Source organism: Desmodus rotundus, chromosome 9 (assembly GCF_022682495.2).
Source record: "Desmodus rotundus isolate HL8 chromosome 9, HLdesRot8A.1, whole genome shotgun sequence".
Classification (NCBI taxonomy): domain Eukaryota; kingdom Metazoa; phylum Chordata; class Mammalia; order Chiroptera; family Phyllostomidae; genus Desmodus; species Desmodus rotundus.
Window position 1 is genome coordinate 14294309 of NC_071395.1, and position 21778 is coordinate 14316086.

At 40.3% G+C, this 21778-nt stretch overlaps 1 protein-coding gene across 6 annotated transcripts in view; it reads left to right on the top strand.

Annotated features, from left to right (window-relative positions):
• GAB1 (GRB2 associated binding protein 1) overlaps positions 1 to 18797 on the top strand; it is a 112358-nt gene extending 93561 nt beyond the window's left edge. For 4 of the 6 annotated variants that reach the window (XM_053911885.2, XM_053911886.2, XM_053911889.1 and 1 more), the window contains 5 exons: positions 7797 to 7886; positions 9601 to 9694; positions 11381 to 11504; positions 13881 to 14003; positions 16345 to 18797. In XM_053911885.2, the coding sequence (XP_053767860.1) occupies positions 7797 to 7886; positions 9601 to 9694; positions 11381 to 11504; positions 13881 to 14003; positions 16345 to 16503 (590 nt within the window). In that variant the 3' untranslated portion in view covers positions 16504 to 18797. The remainder of the gene's footprint in view (positions 1 to 7796; positions 7887 to 9600; positions 9695 to 11380; positions 11505 to 13880; positions 14004 to 16344) is intronic. The other 2 variants (XM_053911887.2, XM_053911888.2) reach the window with 1 other exon arrangement.
• Positions 18798 to 21778: the final 2981 nt, after the last annotated feature.

Genomic DNA, 21778 nt, shown 5'->3' on the forward strand with positions numbered 1-21778 from the left:
TTATTTTAAAAGAACAAGACATTGCAGACCAAACCCAAGTACATAGTGTCAAACCCGGCTAGAGACTGGCAATGCACCGACAGTGAGGTTGCTTACATAAGCTCTCCATGCTGTTTGTATAACAACGTCTTTAAAATCGTTCTTCCTTTACTGCAGTATAAAGAAATAGTTCTAGTCTATTCTTTCATACTGGCCTTCATAAGTTACTGCATAAGTTACATAAGTTCTCAAGTACCATGTTTGTTAAGAACTCAGTGTAAAGGAAATTTTTCAGCCAAGTTGGTGACATGTACCCAAGCTTTTAAAGTTTGGGTGTGAGTGGTTAAGACCCAGACAGCTAGCTGTGTCACAGCACAGTGTGGTGTGACTTAATCTGGACATCCAAGTAAGGGAGTCTGTCGGCTCTGTGATGAGAGGTGCAATTTCTGGGGCACTCAGCACGCTTGAAAAGTCATGTGCTGTGTGTAGCTTTTCAAGAGCGTGTAATGTCCATATAAATTTCTCATCATCCTGGGCTTAGATCATTAATGTTAATTCTAATTAAGTAACAGTTGTGGGGAAGAGAGACAGACTCAGAGCATCTTAAGAAAATGAGTTTTGTTTTGTTTGGCTGTAAGTAGGATGCACCAGTGCCGAAGTGAGACAGCGATTGGACAGACTGAGGCACTCCTAGGGGACTGGCACTCATCCTGCTCCCTGCATGTCTGTCCTGGGGGAGGCTTTGCATCTGCTTTGTTCTCCCTTACATCCTTTCCTTCTTTTTTTCCCCTCCACTCCACATCGCCTCCTTCGCTTAGTTTTCTACTTTCCTGGAGCTGTAGCCTACAGCACCCCTCTGTGGCCCGAGTCTGCCTCCTGGCTGCTTTTTTGTGCCCGGGCTGCTAAGTGCCTCCTTCATTACTTACTCACTTCAGGTTGCTCAGGGAGAATTTCATTGGTCTCATTTGTCTTTTCACACCAAGCCACGTGATGAATTGTATGCCAGGCCGTAGCTTGGCTGCTATTGGGTCATTTGCCCATCTTTGGTCTGACATCTGGAAAGATGGTCACAGGTAGCATCCACGGCCACCCAGCCGCCCCCAGAAGCAGGGCCATAATCAGGATGGTTATCTTAGAAAGGGCGTGGGCGTCCCTGGCTTTCTGTATAATAGCTTTCCCTTCCCTTACTCTTTGTCCTCACTTGTCTTTAAGTCTGTGAACACAGTACTTGGTCCTTTGCTTCGTGTACAGTATGTGAAAGCCTATTAGGGCACACAGGCGTTTATCTCCGAGCTCACTGGCAGCTGAAGGATTAAGATACGAGTCTCCTGAACTCTTTGAAATATCGAAATACTCACTTTAATGCCAAACTGGTTCTTCTCTTATTTTTCTCTAACTGGGGCATGCTAGCTGCAGAGCTGCACCTTTAACCCCGGATGTCACAGGCTGTGTCTTGAGGGCCCCTGTAAGGGTGGAGGTGCTAGGGGTCGGGTGAGGGCACGGGCTCCTAGGCACATCTGTGTCGCTCCCCTGCCTGTGCCTTCCTCCCCTGGGGCTCTGCAGAGCTCAGTTTGAGGATTCCCGCTAGATTTCAGTGAATGACTCTATGTGGTAAGCGTAATGCAGAATCAAAAAAAAAATCCCTATTTCCCTGTAGAAAAGTTTTAAAATCATAATGATGTGCTTCAGGTATTATGTAGGTCTGACAGAGCTCGTGTCCCCGTAGTGTATGCAGTGCACACCATAGTAGTACGGCATGTGTACTGTATCTGGTATATATTGCACGGTTTGCATCTTTGTATAACTACACCTCCCTGTGTGTGTAGTGACAGTACTGTGTATTTAACTACATGACAGTAATTGTCCTCACCCTCTCACCGCCCTGAAGTGACTTCACACTAGAACAGAACAAAGCAGGTTCTTGGTTACTTTTGGAGATTCCGTTCAGTGTATTTTTAAAAAGTGACTGAACTGTTGAGAGATGGTTCTGAGTTTATTTGGTATCTTTTCTTAGATACAAAATGAATCAAGAAAGCTCTCAGAATAAATACCCACATAGTTTTTGGCAAAATCAAGGAGCATGGGATTAGCAAAACAGCAAAGAGGTTACTAAAATCATAGTAATAATGACAATGTTTTTGCTTTTCTTTAGTACTGTCCTACTTTTTCAATAAATACGATACAAGAGAGGATGCCTGAGAAGGCATTTAATATTGCAAGGCAAACTTTGTCAACCCATTTTAGAAAGTTGGAACTATTCAAGAAAAACATTTTAAAACCCAAATTCAGATCTTGAAGCAAAGTTTATTCTTCAAGACTTAAACTGTAAAAGAAATGTCTTATTTACTTGTGAAATTCTCCTCCTTATGCATGCCATCAGATAAATCTGTTCTAAATTTCCAATTTTGTGACATCAGCTACGTGACTCAATCTGTTATTCCAGTATCTCTTACCAACTAAACCAAATAACAAGCAAACCTAATCCCATCAAATATGACTTGTTAGTTTCAGGGCCCAGTGTAACCAGTCCGCCATCCAGGATAGCCAGTTTCTGGAGAGTCTTCTCTGGGAGGGTCTACAATAAGTGAGTGACATTCTAGTCTTGTTTATACCCCCAATTATAGATGTCAGCTGCTGTGGTTCATGGTACAGATGAGTTTCTCAAATGCTTCTGAGTAACTTAAGATACAGAAATACACAGATGTTCTAAACCCTTAAGTTTAATGTAGTGTCATGGCTGCTTTGCCCGCCCCCACCCTGTGCTAGCTGCATTTCCACCCACACCGTTTCTGTCCTGATGGTACTTGTTTGTACCAAGTTTTGTATGTGTTACTAGAGGAGACACCATTAATTTCTATGTGTTGTATTAAATATTAGAAAAGCAGACGAGTCACTGGAAATATAGTACAAATCGTGTTTTGACTGTTTTCGTTGCAACTTTTCTATTTTAATAGAAAAGCAAGTTGTCAAGCTTGAAAAGTTTCTGTAAGATCTCTGTTGCAGCTTCTCTGTCAGTCCGTCTTTATATAAATCTGCCACGTTTAATCACTACACTTGTCTAGGACCCTGCCCCCCATCCAGTTTCCTGCCAATGTGATGGAGCAGCTGCTGAGCCTCAAATGCTATCTTTCTGTTTTGCCCTGTTTGGCTTTGCCCACACACGGCTTTCTGCAGCGGTTCTGGCTGCTAGTTACAGTGTTGATGTTTAAACAGCAGCATGAGGCTACTTGTGGTGTGTTGTATGTGAGTCTGGGTAACGTAGTGCCCAGTCTGGGTCTTCCCTGTGGAGTAGGAAGCATTGGGAAGGCTGGTCATGAGGAGCTGCCCGGGGCAGGTCTTTTCGGGGCACAGCATGATATATTTGCGGTAAACATTGTTTTTTCAATACATCTTCTAAAGAATTTTCTTGAAGGTAGTTAAAAAAATTAACACACTTTCCCGAAGTGGCTTTTATACTGTAATAAAAGTAGGGAAGACAAATGCGTGACACCAGTAAAAATAACTAGAGTTTAATAGACAAGCATTGAAGTTTGATTCCCAGTCAGGTTTTTGTCTGGTGTTACACTTTAAAGGAAGTGAGTGCAGAATGCATTTTTACAGCACAGCCTTTACATGTGGGTTTTTCCCCCTAAATATTCTTAACCTTCCAATAGAATTATCATTATTATATTCTTCTCTCTACAATGAAACCATTAAAACAGGTGTGAAAGTTTGATTAGTTTTGGGAACCAGCAGAGGATAATAATGCGAATTATTTTTCTTCTTTCTTGAATTTTGAAATGCCTACTGGGATTAGTAGCATAACCTGTAAAACATCAGAAGAGTATAAATAACCCCACGTTGAGTTGAATGTATGCGTATGTAGGCAGTACCTATTAAAATAATACTTCACAGTGTCTGGACTTTGCCAAAAAAGATTGCATCTGCATATTTGAAACAACCTCGTGTGACTGCCTTGACCTTATTTGGGGATGACCAGCATTTAAAACAACACTTGCTCACTTTTTTTCCTCTTAAAGGACCAAAAAAAACTGATGACATCGATCAGATTATACACCACCAGCTTTGTATGCGGTAGATTTGTCTACCAACTCTAGGATAGGCCCTCTTCTGGGTCTTGGGTCTTTAAACCCAGGGAAGAAAAGATGGCTTCCCTGAAGAAGCTCCCTGTCCAGTGGAGGAGCTAGAAAAGTAAACACATTAACATAATTAGCCTGAGAGGGGCTGCGGTTGAGGTAAGCTCTTGGCACGGTTAGCTAAGCTCCCGGAGGAAAGTCTGAGTGGGTGAGTGGCAATTAAGTAACGGTAGAGGAAGGGAGGGTGTTGGAGGATCTTCCAGTCCCAACAAACAGCATACCCAGACCCGTTAAAAAGAGGGGCAGTGGGGCTGGCTCAGTCGTGTGTGGGAGGAAGGGAGGAAAGTATGAATGGGGGATCCAATGCCAAATGCCTCGCAGGTGGCTGAAGCTGAGAGTATTATGATCCTCGCTAATGAGTTTGGGCTTTATTCTGAGTACACCACTAAAGAGGTTTATGCAGGCAGGTAATACAATCAGGTTGGCCTCCAGAAAGCTCATTCTAAGGTTTAACAGTATGATAGAAACAAATTATATGTTTCATGTGAAATGATATAAACATCATACCTTTTCCAGCATCTTTCTCAGACAGTGTGCTTTGCCCCGTTCCCCCAATCCAGGGTTCTTGCTGCCTTGGTTTAGAGTTGATCAAATGAGAAAGGCTTAACAGCAGTCCCCTTCATGGCTCTCAGTTGCCCCCTCCGCTTGGGGACTTACAATGATTTTTAAAGCTTTGAGGGCACTTGGAGTATAGGTGGAGGTCACTTAGCCATACAGTGCCAGCTCATCACTCCCAGGGACACAGGTAAGTGAAGTGCACGTTAGTAACGGAAGGAAGGACTTCAGACTTGCAGATTTTTTAAAATTCTTGGATGAATGAGCACAGACTGTTACAATGTCATTATAAATTAAAAGTCAAATCAGTATAGGGGGATTAGAGAGAAAGCAGAATCTAGATGACTCTAAAGAAGAGATCTGCTACAACAAGGTCCTGAGGGCAGGAGACAAAGCAGGTCTGCGGTGGGTCTGAACAGTGAGGTGGGCGAGCCTGCAGAACGCCCCTGTGGCAGATTTGGTGGGTGTGTGGGTTAGGATCTGCAGGGAAGATCTGAAGCAGAGATTAAGGTTCACCAAACTGTACTCCCAGTAAAGGAACAATCACGTGACCCACAGACTGATAGCCTAGGTGAGTTTCAATGCCTAAGGGTTAAAGCACAACAGGAATTTCACCAGTAGTGGGTGCTTTTTGCTAAGTGAAGAAATAAAGGTTGCTTTCTTTGTTCCGACCTAAGTCTGGCTAAAGCCAAGTTGTAACTGCCCTGGATTCAGAAGTTGAGACTCTAATGAGATCTTCTGTTTACACTCGGAATTTGGGGATCCCCGTATCTTCAGATTGGCTCACTTTTGCCTCTACTTTAGAATTCTTATTTCTTTTTATTTTCATACTTGGCTTCAAGGATTTGCCTTCAGGCAGTAGAGGAGAAGCCAGGGCTAAGACAAGCGTATTTATACCTTGGAATTCTTTTTCTTTCTCTCCTCATAGGTAATACTGAGCTATCACTTGGGCCAAACTTGTGTTTCTGTCTGGAACACAGATGTCACGTTGAGTTTGGAAGGATACAGAGAAACAAAGCTCCCAAAATGCTGGTGACTCCACACCATTCAGTGCAGCATATCCATGTTGCAACTTTTATCCTAAAACCAGCCTTAAGCTTTGGATGGAGTCGAAAATGCCTGTAAACCGTATAAAATGCACTTTAAAAATCTCAGTGCAGTGCTGTCCTGTTAGGAAAGCCAAGGACTACCCTGGAGAGTACTTGAGGGATAGCACTGGTTTTGAGGGAGATAATAAGCTCAGTGTCAAGGGTTGGAAGGATACAGCAGGTGAACTGTCAGACAACTGAAGAGGGGAACTAGGTCATAACCAAGTAGATTTTAGCAGTCATGTGACCTTGATTATGTAGCCACAGATACAGGTAAGATACTGAGGGCAAAAGATGAGAAATGCAAAGAATGACTGCTGGTAGAAAAACCCCAGTGAGGACTCGGGAGGAAGCTGAGAGCTAATGGAATTGGGGCTTTTAGAAAAGGAAGAAGGCACAGAACAAACACACTGGGAAGTGTCAACAAACCAAAAGTACTTCTAAAGCAATTTGTAGTTTGTAAACGTCACCTCATGCACCTGGCCACCCTCTGTGGCATTCAGGTCTTGGTAAGATCTCAAACAAGTGAGGAGTTCAAAACTGAACTTCAAACACTGATTTTCGAAGATTCTGTATTTCCCACGGGGACAGAGAGGTACAGCAAGGTGGGGCAGTTCTGGAGCGTGGCCCCGGCAGGTAGGAGGGTAGCTGAGGCCTTAACTTAATCACTTAATTTCTTTTCCTTCTCCAGAGGTATCTCAGCCGTAAAATGAAGCTGGATTTGGTCTGTTAGGGCCTTTCTGTTCTAAAATAAAAGTATTTTTCTATGGAAAAGTTTATCTTCTGCCTCTCACTTTTTTGTTTTGAAGGGAAGTACACTATTTTGGAGGAGTATAAAAAGCTGACATAGCCCTTTGTTTTAGAAAAGTGGCCGGCCAGCCTGGGCCCTGGGTAGGTCAGCGTTAGGGGGAGGACCCTGGCCGGAATGTTAGCACTTACATCATCAAGTGGGCCTGCCTCGTTTCTGAATTAACTCAGTGTGTTATTAATCGCCTAACTTAGAAAATTGGTTAATTAGAGAATGTTCATGTCTTATAATCTAGATAGTCACGTTTAAAAAAACAAGTTGTGGGAGATAAGCTGCTAGAAATTAGCGAATTCTTACTTTGCCACCTAATAGATGTCCACTGGGCTTTGTAAACGCTGTGAAAAAAGAAAACTTGGTGCTTTAAGAACAGAGTAGCTTGAATAATTTCTTCAAGTGATGTCGCTATTCGGACATCCAGGCTCCTGCAGGGATAAAGGATGGGGCCAGCTACTGGGTGTTAGCCCTGCCCTTTTCATAAGGTTTTTCATCAGTCCTTGTATGTGCTACAGATGAAAAGAAAATGATGGCAAATGAATTTATGCCTTCAAATCCTTACATTGAAGCTAGACAATCAGCAGTTCCAGAATCTAGGCATCGGATCCTTGCAAAATGACGTCACCAGACAGCCCAGCCCCTGAGTGTCCAGGGGAAACAAATGTTGGTGTTGGATTAGCAAGCAGTGTAGCATCACCTGCTTCTTCTCTAAAAGGGGTTTGGTCAGAAGGGGAAGGAATAGCCAAGCCAGATTAAAGTTTTTAAAATACCTCCACCAAATTAGGAGAGTACTATTGTGAAAGGAAGCAGGCCTGGGTACTTTCTCATGAGACATCAGACTGTAAAGAAAAGATGTACTTGATATTTGACTAAGAGATTTAAAATTTTTTTTATTTGACCCAGTTTTCTAAGGCATGTAAGAAGAACTAACATGGTACGTGTTTTTCCTCCTTCCCACAAATAAAGATAAGAACTAACCAGGCCACTTATCCCACTAAAACCCTACCATCGTTTATAACACTGGGCTTATTACATTGTTGCATGAAGCTCTTCCCTTTCCAGTGTACTGAGCATGAATGATAGGTAGCAAGACTGAAATAGTCTCCACAAACAAACTTGTGTTTATGCTTTTGAGATGTAACATTTCTGCTCAGGGCTCTGTTGCTTTCTTTGACAGAATCCATTTTTTCCAATTAAAAAATAACATATTAAGAGAGTCTTCTTTTTACCAATTAGGTCAAAGTCCTAAAATTTTAAGACCCAAACCCCATGGTTTAGAGCGAACTGATTCACAAACCATACGTGACTTTGCTACGAGAAGAAAGGGTATGTACTTCAGCACCGCATGCTGGATGGGGCATTGGGACTTTATTTATTTTGTGATTTTTTTTTCCTTTAAGAATAAAGAAGAGCTTTAAATCCAACTGCTGTTGTAAATAAAGCTTTCTAGCACATTATTCCTAAAGTGAATGCTTCCCATAATACATGAGTCTCCTTGTTAATGCCATTAACAGCAGCATGTTAAATATTTGATAATATGTGATAGTCAGTCTTGTCCTTTTGCATTGTTTTAACCCCTTGACATCAATACATTGTTTATTTTAAACTTGTGAGCTGCTTTGTGAATGCCAGCTGTCTCCTATATGTGTGTATAATGTATGTTTTCTGAGATAGAATACAGGCTCCTTTCCGTGGACCGATTGTTTTATGCCCTGACTTAGAATTTGACAGGTAGACTGCTGTTAACCTTTGGGTTTCTCAAAAGGAGAACATGGAAGTGAAAGAAATACTTTCAGTCAGCACAGTATTCTGTGCCTGTCCATTGTAAGTGGATAGACAAACAAAACTAACTTGAACTTACATCAATCCACAGAAAATCACATTGAGCTTTTGTGTTTGAGTTGACAAAAACACTTCCTTATAAGCCCCAGTGAATCTGCCTAGCCCTTTAAATTGACCATCTATTTTATAGTTTTATAGTTTATAGTTATAACATAGTTGATTAAAAGTATACATATATGGACAAGGAGTAGAAGGAAACCTGGAAAAATGAATATTTTTTCTTTAGGATGGCAGGATGAAAGGTAACTAAAACACTTACCTAGTATGTTTAAATGGTCTTCTGAAATATAATTAATATTAACAAGTAATATTGTTTTAGTTTTTTGCTCATTTCATTAATTTCTGAAAAATGTTTCAGTCGCTGTTAAGGGAGAGAGCTCTGTGGCAGGTACTAGCATAGTAATTACTTACTGCAATAATGAGCTAAATAAGCAAAGACCACTTACAAGTAAAAATAATAAGAGTATTAGCATTTATTTATTTTTACTTAGTTTGGTAAAGGAGATTGTTTGTTAAATTAAACTAAAAATTTGAGGTAATTGTTTAATTATGGCCTTTTCTCAAAACTGAGTTTGAATCTAAAGATAAAATGATTGCTTTGTGTTATTGGTTTCCAGACTGGGCATGAATTAAGATTTGGTTGTTAATTTTTTTGGTTTTGGTTTTAGCAAAGTTTTGTATTTAATATATTTTATATATTATTTGATATGTATAGTTGTATAATGTATGTACAACTATACATATTTTATATGTATTGAAGTTTCAATATTGAAGAATCAGAATGTTTTCATATAGAAGATTAAATCTCCATATTTAAAGATAAAATTAGGTAAAAATGAATGAGGAAATTGTGAAAGGTATAAACCAGGTAACTAAAGGAATCTCACCACAGTACTCTCTCTTGTTCTCATTTAGTTTATCTTCATAAAATACTTAAATTAAGAAGCAACATGTTGTGATAGAACTTTAGGCTTTGAGTCAACACTCCTGAAACATGATCTGATTCACTTTGTCACTGACTGTTTAGCTGTGCAAACTTGGACAAATCACACAACATCCACAAACCTTGTTTCCCCTGTGAAACCAGCTGGTCTAGGTTACTCTGGCCATAACATACAAATAGAGATGGAGGGAGAGCATCTGGTTTTGTTTTACAATTTCTGCACCCTAAAATCTCTCTTCCTCTTTTTTATTTCAGCCAAGCCAGCACCTTTAGAAATAAAACCTCTGCCAGAATGGGAAGAATTACAAGCCCCAGTAAGATCTCCCATCACTAGGAGTTTTGCCCGAGAGTAAGTCTTTGCTTAAAATACGTAGCTTGGTTGTTGGTTATAATGGAAAATATCTAGACCAGTGGTCTCCATGGGGTGGCTGGGGAAGCCCCCCTTTTGGGGGTTCTGTGAAGTCAGAACTGTTTTCATTGAGATGCTAAGATGTCACGTGCTTTTCCCACTCTTCCCCTGTCATACATGTACCCTGGAGTTTCCCAGGGGCTACACGATCCTAGGTGATACTGTGTGACACCTAATAGAGTGTGTATTGTGTATTCTTATGTTTAAAAGGATTTTTCTACTGTTTGTAATATGGTCAATTTCAATAGATATGACCCATATAAAGCAAAGTTTCTCACAGTTCTTAGTAGTTTTTACGAGTGTGAAGGGTTCACGAGGCCAGAAATTTCTAAGAATTACTGATCTGGAAAATCTGGTCATTTCTTGTGGGAATTATTTAATTAAGATTTACTTAAGTGTATATAAATGAGTATATAAAGTTACAAACCCGTATTGAATATTTTTTCATGTTTTATGTATCCATATAGTTATTTTCAATAAGAGTTCTTAAATCTTTTTTTTTTAATATCTGGGGGGGTGCTCTGCCTGCAGCCCCCTTCCCCCAATCTGCCACGGGTGAAAATAAGTCTACCAAGTCATGATCTGCTTGGGGAGGAAAGGTGGCCGATCTCTCAAAGGAGAAGGGCCAGGAGCCTATTCTTCATTGGGCTTTTATTGGGTTCAATTTGCACAGGAATACAGGTAAAGCTCACCAATCATTGTCAGGCAGTAAGGATCAAACAATAGAAAACATACAAAGAACTCTGAAGGCTTATTTTGAGTCAGGGTCAGTTAGCTAAAGGGCCATAAAACTTTGGGGAAACAAACTTACTCTATGCTTGGACCCTTATCATTTAAATTGAGGACATTTTCAGCAAAGCAGGTTTCACAGGATTTTAGGCATTCTTTCTTAGTCCTGATTGCCCCAGGGAACCCGCCCTTTCCAGCACAGGGCCGCACCCACCTCCAGCATTGTTTCAGGCTTACGTCAGTCAGGGGAAGTAAGGTAGCCAAAAGATTAGGAGAATCTCACAGACAGAATGAGGAGCCAGGCTAGGTCAAGGCTGAGGGGTGAGGGTCCATCACTCCCTTTTTCTATAGCCCTCCAAGTCCTTCCCTGAGGGCCCTTTCGTGACTGTGCCTGGCTTAGGTCATCCCTCCCTTGAGGAGTCTTACCCGTCATTGGCTAACCAGTCATCTGCCCGGGGCCAAGCGGGGTGAAGTAAAAGGGGGCAGAGGTGGCCCCCCTGCCAGGGAGATAAGCTTTGTCTCCTTAGTGGCTCTTGGTTCCAAGGTCTCTTACTCAGCCTTAGCCATAGGGGATTACAGCTTCTGAAACCAGGCCGGGCAGTTCCCAACATATATCTGTAACTTTCTACTTATCAGACTCCAAATCACTAGCAATCCTTTTTGTTCTACACAGGTAATTTGGTGCCCCAAAATATACCTTTGCAGTAGAGCTACAAATACTGGTTGTGCATTTGAATGTATGCAGTAAATTGTATGACAATAACTGTGTACCATAGATGATTGCGAACCTGAGTGGCTATTTCTGAAAGGATGCAGACTGTCGCTCATTTTTATTTTGGAGGTGACGTTAGAAACTTTGTCATGGTTTGTGTTTGTGATGATCGTTTCTGTAACTAGCTCCTCCAGGTTCCCCATGTCTCCCCGACCCGACTCGGTGCACAGCACAACTTCAAGCAGCGACTCGCACGACAGTGAGGAGAATTACGTCCCCATGAACCCAAACCTCTCCATTGAAGACCCAGTATGTAAAGTCCTCATCTTCTCTCTTCGTTCTTCCCGTCAGTTCATCTCATCCTTACAGCGTTTGTTATACTTAAGGAAGAAGCATAAAACACAGCTTTTTAAGTGCTTTTTAAAAATAGTATGATGAAGTCTAAAACCAACAGAGTTAAAGTGTAATACCAATCTCTAAAAAGTGGGTATAAAATTAGTTAAAAATTATAAAAGGTTTCCAGTTACAGTTTTTTTAAGATGGACTTGGTTTGTGAAACTATGCAAGAGAATACGCTATACTGGACGCCTTCTATTCGTTCATACAAAGATGCAAAGTCAGGCATTCGGCGATTGAGCCCTCAAAGTGAGTCCTGGAATTCAAATGACAGTAGATCATTACTGAAGACAAATACTGTTACATAACAATAGCAACAAAAATATGTTCCATAATTTTATGTATTTTTAAAAGAATTTTAGAAAAACAACGTACTACTGTTGTTTTTATTTTACTATTTTCTTTAATTCACAGAGCGCTCATAATAACTCCTAGAATCTTAGGGTTTTTCTAAACTGTTTTGGAAAATACCAGGCTAAAGGCTAGAACACAGTGACAGGCTCTTTACACTGAGATTAGATCGAGAGCAAATAGACTTCCCTGTAGGGACATAAATTTTAACAATAAGATGAAAAAATTTCCAGTTCGGTAATAATTAGGAAACAGTTTAACTCGCAATTCTGAGAAATTCTTTTTAAGAACAACGTACTGAGATAAATGTGTACATCGTAGGAACTCATGGATTCCTTTTACAGCCTTGTGATAACTGTGTATTCTGATTGTTTCCAACCAGGGAAATTGTAGGTATGGATTCTTTCATGGGTCACATTTGAACACAAAATTTTTTTCACACACACAGACTCCTACTTGATGTTTTTTTATATGATAATGAAAAATCAAGTCATTTAGAGGGAAAGAAATCAGTTTCTTTATGAATTAAAAAAAAGGCAGGGGGAAAGTGGCTATTTGTACTAATTAAATGCCAAAACTTGGGGTTTTTTTTGTTCCCTGCATGTTATTGTCAATATTTTGCGGTGTTTTATTAGAAGTAGTTGATAAATTTGTCTTAAAAATCTGTTCCTACAAATACAGCCCTTCCATGCAGTCGTGCAGATCGATTACTGTGAACTCACCCTGCACACAGTAGGTCGTGTGCATAGCACACTGCACTCGAGAGCACCCTGCACACAGTAGGTCATGTGTACAGCACACTGTACTCGTGAGCACCTTGCACATATTAGGTCGTGTGTACAGCACACTGCACTCGTGAGCACCCTGCACACAGTAGGTCGTGTGTACAGCACACTGTACTCGTGAGCGCCTTGCACATAGTAGGTCGTGTGTACAGCACACTGCATTCACGAGCACTTGCAGCCCAGCCCTGGTCCGGCTCACCAGGCGGTGGCCCTGGCACAGTGCCGTGTCACCACAGAGGAGGAACACCTTTTCCTTATTCACGGGAACATTGCACACGGGCTGTCAGCAGCCTTGCTTAAAGATGAAGGAATAACTGTGTTTTTCTAGCAGTTGTCTTTGCCCTGCATCCCAGCTTTCTCTGTTCAACCTGAGCAAAATGGCTGTTCACCATCTTCCATTTTTCTTTATCTTTTTTTAGAGACTAGTCAAAGCCAATAGAAGGCAGAGGAAATTAAGTGGTAAAAATTCCAAATGGTTGAAATAAAATAGACTTTGCCAATGAAGTCATCATTCATAGCCTTTAGTTAGCATACTTATTTCAAACTAATTTCAGTGTGAAAGACTTTAAATGTAGAACTTTAAAAAAATTAATTTAAAAGCAGGGGGTATAAAGGATCCTGCTGTTTACAAATGTCATTTTAAAAATGTTCAGCTTGAGTTGTCACAACTAAGGTTAGCTTGATGTCCCAATCTTGGTTTGAACCAAGTTTGACTTTTTTAAAAATTGATTTTAGAGAGAGGAAGAAAGGGAGAAGCAGAGAGAGAGAGAGAGAGAGAGAGAGAGAGACAAACATTGATTTTTGTTGTTCCACTTATTTATGCATTCACTGGTTGACTCCTGTAGTTACCCTGACTGGGGATTGAACCCACAACCCAGCATATCAGGACGATGCTCTAACCAACTAAGCTACCCAGCCAGGGCCCAAGATTGACTTTTGAAACTACTTCTAGCTTACTCTAGGCTAAGTTTTAATCAGTTTTTTTAAACACTACTTACTTTCCCCAATCCTAAAAGGTTATTTAATTTTCTAAGCAGACTTTGTCAAGCTATGTCCTTTTGAAATAAATATTTGGGCTCCAGTAGATAACAAGCAAGAAAAGCAGTATGTCCATGAATGTGTGGCAGTTGACTATGCTGTATTATTCTTTCAGACTCTTTTTGGCAGTAACAGTCTGGATGGAGGAAGCAGCCCTATGATCAAGCCCAAGGGAGACAAGCAAGTGGAGTACCTCGATTTAGATTTAGATTCTGGGAAATCCACGCCACCACGCAAAGTAGGTGAAACCTCCTTCCGCAAATACAGGGCGGGGCAAAAGTAGGTTTGTAGTTGTGAGTGCATGAAACACGGAGTTTACTCTGGTATTATTATTTATTAACTATTGCATCATTTTCCACGTGAATAACTAAACCTACTTTTGTCCCACCCTGTACAGTTGTATCATGTTTTCAACCTAAAGAACCATGTCTTTTGGGGAGGAATTTTATTAGTATGGTTTCATTTAAATTTAGTAAAATCTGTTACCTAATGCTGTTTCATAAATCACAAGTAACAAAGTTATGGAGACTAATAAGTTACATTTTTTCCTTTCTGATGGGTCAGAAGTTACACACTTTCTATTCTTTTAGTGGTTACCATTGAAATGCTTACCTGACACATTCTAAAGTTAATCATCTTTGCTCTCTTTCCATCGTTAGCTCAAATTACTTCCCTTCTGACTTTTGTGCTATTTTTGTCCAAAACTTTGGTTCTTTAATTTTGTGAAACCCACAGATGAGACAGTAGCAGCAGCAGTAGTAGCAGTCTTCTTATATGGACAATGCTTATTTACATTTTCCAGCAGGTTTGCCAGCTCCGTTTGCAATTATTCCTTTTTGTATCATCGGCCTCCCTTCTCTGACCACTTTGCTTTCGTGCAGGCGTGTGAGTGGTAAATTCTTGCAGTTTTTGTTTTGCTGAAACGTCTTTACTTTGCCTGCTTTCTTGAAAAAGAGTTATTTTTAGTTCACCACTCTGGATGGACAATACATTTTTTCACCAAGTAGGAATACCAGTCACCCTCATCTGGCTTCCATCGCTCCTGGTGAAAAGTATGCTCCCGCTGTAAAAGCGGTTTCGTCGTAGGTACTCTCTGTCTCTTCTTTCTGCCGACGGTGTGCGCTTTTCTGGGTCTTCAGTGTTCTTACCACAGTGTGTCTAGACACGCAGGCACAGATTTCTTTTTATTTTTCCTGCTTGGTAGAAGCTGTACTGTCCTTATTTCTGTGTTTTTTATTAAGCCTGAAAGAGTTTCAGCCATTATCTCTGTAAATACTGCTCTTCAACCATTCTTTTTAGTCCCTCCTTTGAGGTTTCTGATTAGACATTAGCTCGAACTTCTTGTTTCAGGTTCTGTCCTTCTTACTGCACTTTCATATTCTCATTGTCTGTCTGTGCCTCCTGGGATAATTTCTTCAGCTCTACCACTAAGTTCGCTGATTCTCAACTCTTCTGTTTAACACATGTATATCATTTTTAATTTCAGTTATTTTATTTTTTACTTCTAAGATGAAGTTCTGCTTGTTCGTTTTTTTTTTCAAATATGCTTAGGTGACTTGAATAGCGTCCTATTTTATTCAGTTTATTTTGTTTTATTTTTAAATTCCTTTTAAGCATTTTATACATATATGTTTTATACTCTTTATGCAATAATTTCAATATCTGAAGTCCTTGGACATCTGAATCTGTGCTTATTGTTTTCGCTAACTCACGCTCCTGATGGCTGCTTTCTTTGTGTGTTTAATACATTTTTACTGTGAATTTATTTCTCTGAGGCTGTTTATGGGAAGCCTGCACTGGTTTCTGCCAGGAAGTAGGTGGTGCCACCTTGCTGGGACCTGTCAGTTCCCTTCAAGGGCCCCTAGCTAAACAGGGTAGTTCTGGTTGAGCACACCCTCCCACCCAGGGCCTCCTGAGTACATTGCTGAGACTGACATTCGCCCTAAAGACAGCACCGCCTTTCCCCTGTGGCAGCTCTCTGCTCCCTCTGTTGCCCTCACCCCCTGGGTATTTTCCTGATTTTCTAGCAAGCCCAGCAGTGCACTAGTAATTATTTTTGTTTTAAGTTGGATGGTATTTAGTTGTATTTTAGGAGTAAGAGAGCCAGCCCATCAGCCTGTGTAATCTGCCATTCTTGAAATAGTGCTTTTCAGAAAACATTTCTTACTTCTGAAGTAAGCACTGACACATGTTCCCAAGACTTGAAAAAGTGCAGCTTAAGCTAAAGACTAAAGGGAGAAGCAAGCTGTGCACCTTGAGGTGAACCAGGTGACTACCATCCCTACTTTGTAAGACTTTGATCTGCGAGGGGGAGCATTGGTTTGAATTCTTACCACACACAATAATTTTAAATTGTAGGGAAGACAGCGTACCGTTGGGAGAGAGACCACATTGTTAAATTGAGGTAGTGTTATCTTTGTTGTGATCGAGTAGAATTTCAAGAGTTACTCATGGTGCATGTGGATCTGTGTTTTAAGGCTGAAATTCGATCAGAAGCAGAAGCTCTCCTTTATTTGTGGAAATGTACGGGGTGTTTTTATTTGTATTCATTCATTCATTCATTCATTCATTCATTCTAGCAAAAGAGCAGCGGCTCGGGAAGCAGTGTAGCGGATGAGAGAGTGGATTACGTTGTGGTCGACCAACAGAAGACCCTCGCTCTCAAGAGCACCCGGGAAGCCTGGACGGATGGCAGACAGTCCACAGAGTCTGAAACGCCAACCAAGGGCGTGAAATGAAAGTGTTGCTCCGCTGTGTCTGAACAAAAGAGAACTGAACTGTAAAGCTAAATCCTGTTCGACTGAAGATGACTTGACACTTCTACTCTAGGTAGATCCTCAGCTGAGTAGCGCTGAAGTCCAGGGACCTTTCACACATCATCAAGCAATTGAGACTCAATGGTGCTTCGTGGTACCCGAACAATTCATCGCGTGTAGATAATGTGGGAAAATAGGATTGTGTAGCTCCCAGAAAAAGATTGGTTCCATAGTTAACACACTTGTAGTATTACTGTATCTATGCACTTTTTCATTTAAAACATTGGTTGGGGTATTCCCAAATTCCCAAATGTACCTTAACGTAATTCCTTGGGGAGTTGTTGTTTTTCTTCACACTACTCTGTATAACAGTACTAAGTTAACTAAGCTACTTTTATATTTGGAAATTGCTCTCTAAATTTCAGTGTATGTAACATTAGGACAAGAAGTAGATTCACACTTTCCCTCTCTGCCTGAAACTTCAGGTGGTAACCATTGAACTACAGAGTATAGTTGGACTCATCATTCATTGCCTTCGCCAGTGCTAAGAATAATATACCTACTGGTATTTGGACCTAGTTCTCTGGTTCATGTTCGTCCTCAGTGGTAGAACTTGACTATATTTTGTCAATGGCAGTGTTCTTAGTTCATTGGGTGAAGATTCTGCCGGGTGGGATCTCGTACCTCGGGAAGCCTGAGTAATGACACTACCCAGTAAGCCTACAAATCACTGATGGCATGAGGTGGTGATGCGCCCTCACACCTGTTAACATGTATTCAACTGTACATTATTTGCAAGACGTAGTTTATGTGACTAATCAGGTACGTACCAGGCACTGGCGTGCTACTACGCCGATCAGGTTTAGAAAGCTTTAGTTTGTTCTTGTTAGTCCTGTGTTTGGTTTCCAGTTTGGAATTAATGAAACAGTTGACATTCACTGTTAGTTATAGCAACATACTGTGATTTTTTAATTAGACAGTAATTCAGATTTATTACTCTAAGAATGAAATTCTATCTTTTGACACCGTAGTGCCCTTTCTATGATTTTTCTTAACTTTACTTAATATTCTTCTTGGCCTTATATTTAAATCCCTATGCAATTAATATTTTATACCTGCATTTTTTAAAAAAAAATAGATGTTATGTAAGTGATTCTCATATGTAGCACCTGTTGCTGTTCCAGTAAAAAAAAAAATAAGTATTTTGTACTGTGATTTATATTCACTGTCCCAATTCAGGAAGTATGGGAGCCTTGCTCTAATGTGAAATCTATAGTCTTGGACCTCTTTCAGCCAGATTTCTGAAACCACCAGAGGAATTGTATAATTCTGTCTCACTCATAACATAGTCCAGTGACATGGATATCAAGACCACCAATTACAGCGAGGCTACAATTTTATCATCTGTCTCGGGTTTGCGAAGTAATTTAGAAAGCAGATAGAGTTGTTTGTTTTTTAACTAAGTGACTTACAATCTCTTCTGTACTGATTCCGAGACCTGCTAACAGTTCTTAGAGGGGGCGTTGAGAAAGGAGTGCCCACAGCTGAGGCGTGACTCCCCCCACGCAGATCCCGCTGCCTGGGAACACAGGCATGCCCTGATCCCTGGCTCTTGGCCTGGCAGTGGGCCTAATTGACGCAGTGGGTTTACCTCCCCGATCCACAAACTAAAAATGTTCCTGACCAGATGAACTGTAGCCTGGTAACATTTGATGCTTTCACATGGTTGCTTCTTTTTAAACAAAACCTAAAACTCAGAAGTGAATTTTGAGGTGGATTTTTAAAAAAAGAGATTGTTTGAATTTGATGTGCACAAGCTGTTTTCTAATGAAACCACAGAATAAAATCTAAGATCATCGAAGTGTGCCTGACCCTCCAGAACACACAGCACAGTGGCGTGTGATGACACAGAATCGTGTCGCCTGGAGGAGGCTGTGTGTTGAGATTAAAACACCACAGCAAATGTATTAATTTAAAAATAGAAAATCTCCTTTAAAGCTGCCTGTCAGAAGAGGCTAAGACAGTTACAGAATTTTTAGTGTAATTTCTTCTTTGTTACAAGTTCCCAGATTTGAAGATCTCCATCACTGTAATTTGTAGGAGTGTTCCCATGCTACAGAGGAATTAAGAATTGAAATGTCTTAGGCAGCTTGTCTCAGGCATTGAACATTGTATTAACGAAGTAAACTAAAAGCTAGTGTCTTGTAGAGCACTATTTTCCAAACAGTTTTTAGCACTGGAATCCTTTTTAAATAAAATTTTGTGTGACCCCAATACATCAAGCCTGGAAAGTGTATTTATCCGTGTAAGTGTATGTTAAGTTCACGTTTATGTCCACTTACTTTAGTCTGTGACTAAGAGTATTTCTGAGTAGTGCAGTGATGAACTTGGGGTTATCGACAGCTGGGGAAAAGCCTCAGCAGCCAACTTATCTCTATACTTTGTTTTATTTGCCTACTGTCCAGAAAAGTTTGATTCACACGAACATAAGTAAGTGCAAATGATAACAGGTCTTGGCAGAGGAAGTTACATACATAAGCAGTCTCCAGTACGGTAAAATTGGGGTTATGTAACAGATTAGCATGTGCATTGTTTAAGTTTTTTAAATATGTGCTTATAAAAACAAATTCGAGTCAAATCCTTTTAATATCCCAATCACCTCCAGGAATCGGAGTTTTGGCTGGGCCTGGGCCGAAAAACACTGGTTTAATCATGTGACAGTTGCAAGTCAGAAGTCCCTTCCTCCCCCGTGTTTCATGCTCTCTGCCTTTTATTCCTTATTTTGAAAAACTGAAATTTCATAAAGGGTTGAATACCAAAGCACAGTTCTGTTGTCAAAATTCAAACTTGAATAATATAAGCTATTTAACCCATGGAAGGTATCACTCAGTAAGCTATAAAACATGGTTTTTATCTATATTCTAGTTTATACATTTTCCTCTTTATTTCTGTCAGTACCACATAAGCTACTGTGAGCATTTTAAAGAATTCCATAAAGGTACTATGAGTGTGTGTGTGTGTGTATAATAGCATTGTATTTAATCATTGACTAAATTCACTTTGATATAGAAATACCGCTATATTGTACATTAAGGTCATAAGTCAGAATTTGTTCTGGGCTCTATGTATTTAATTAATGGGGGGAGGGGGTCACAATCTTCATAAATGCATTTAAACTGGACATTGAACACTAGTGTTTATTTTTCTTTTTCTACTAGTGAGTGGGAAGTTGCCTGCTTTCCCATTTAGTGAAATCTGTATTATTTTATATTTTGTTAAAAAGTTAAAATGCTCCCAAACACTCAGTGCATCTTTATTTGGCCCATTAAAAAGTACTGGTATTAATATTTGGAGTGAACACAAAGTCTTCAGAATTTGGGAGCCAGCATGGCAGGCTGCTCCCCCCGCCCCCATTCCTGCTGTCCTGGGTCACTTTGGCAGGACTCGTCCTCCCTTGTGGGGTCGGCAGTCGGGGCTGCGACAGTGCATAGGACCAAGTCAAGTGGATACACAGAGACAGAGAGACACAGATCCGAGGATCAGGATAGGAACTAGTCAGTGACATCTGATACCCGCATGTAATCCGCATGTAATTTAAAACGCTGAAAACCGTGAGATGGAGAGCCCTGGTATAAATGAGTGTGACAGGCATCAAAGAGTTGATGGGATGAAAAATCGGCTGCCAGGTTGTGCACATGACTGGGTTTAGTCTGACTAAATGTGCTTCTATATTACTGCAGCTTGAACTAATTTGGCTTGTCCTCTCTTCCAATTTAGTTCATCTTCTCTTCCACAAACTAAGCTTTTTTTACGTTCAGTACAATGTCTATTATGAATTTTTACAAACTATTTAGTCAAGGGCTTAACGTAGCTTCTGCTTCCTTTGTGTCAAAAGGCTTTGTGTGAGTTCTTGTAACCTTACTCAATTGTTGATGATCATCCCAAATTTCAACAGCAAAATCTTATGTGTAAATGTATTTCTCCCTTCTTGCACATCTTCTTTTGTAAAGATCCCATTGTAGGTATTTTCTGCTACCAAATAAAACTTTTCAAGCAATTTGGTTTCAAGGCCTTAAATAGTCCATATGGATACGGAGATTGTGAACCAAGAAGAACATACAAATTTATATTTTTGACCTTTCCTTAGAGTCTGTATCTAAATCAAAAATTCAGTTCTGCCATGATCTCTGTTTTCCAGCCCTGCTGCTATAAGGTCACTCATTTTCTGTAACAGAGATCTCACTGAATCCTGATAAAATACAGCGGTTGACCCTCCAAATAAATAAGAAAAGCTTCTGAGACTGTTTTCAACACATATGTCCTGGGTTTTCCTTCTCTAGCCAGTGCTACCAGTCTTTTGATGAGTAAAAGGCCAATAAATAATGGTCTGCGTGCCACCTTTACCGTCAGAAAATAGGTTATATGTGTAAAGCATGCCTTGTGCTTTCTCGTTTCCGTGGGCGTTCTCAAACATCTGCAGTATTTCACAGACCCCCGAGTCACTGTCCGCCTGTCCTGTGGCCTACTGCGCCCAGCCGTCGTAGCCCGGGCTCTCACCAAAGTGGGAAGTTCGGGGCGGGTGAGGTCATCTCCTTTGCGAGTCCTCTCCTCATCTGTCTTTCTGTCACCTGTCAATGGGGAAACTTCTGGATATTTGCATGTAACCATTTCGGGACAAGCGTCTTTGATAAACACTTTCTGAATTGTAGTTTTGTTAAGTTTTACAGAGAATAACTTGGCAATTTTGTGAATGTGTCATTGTGTAATTTAAAAGCTAAGTCAGTCATGACAGGCATTTTATTACCTTATGATGGGTAACATTTCTCCCTTAGATTCCCTGTTTTAAGATTACAAAAGAAATATTTTCTTAATAAATAAACACCTATAGAAAGTTAAATTTATAAGGCGAGTTTCTATATACTTCATTAGACAGAATGTTATTACTAATTGTTATGTTGGTGATTAACTCTCAGCATAATTGTGTCTCTGATCTTGTAAATCATGCTCAAAATATTTTGGACACTCAGAAAAGAACAAAAAATTAAATCTCTCAGACTAACCCACTTCCTCCAATATGGGATTGTGATGGTTCCTGTGTCTGTCGCCATTGCTGGGCTGCAGTGCCTCTGTTTGTTCAAAAACGTTGGCCTGGAAGTTGCTGTGGTCTGATAGTTGTAGATGTGATTAACATGTACAGTTAGTTGACTCGAAGTAAAGGAGATGACCCTCTGAAACACAGACAGGTCTCATCCAGTCA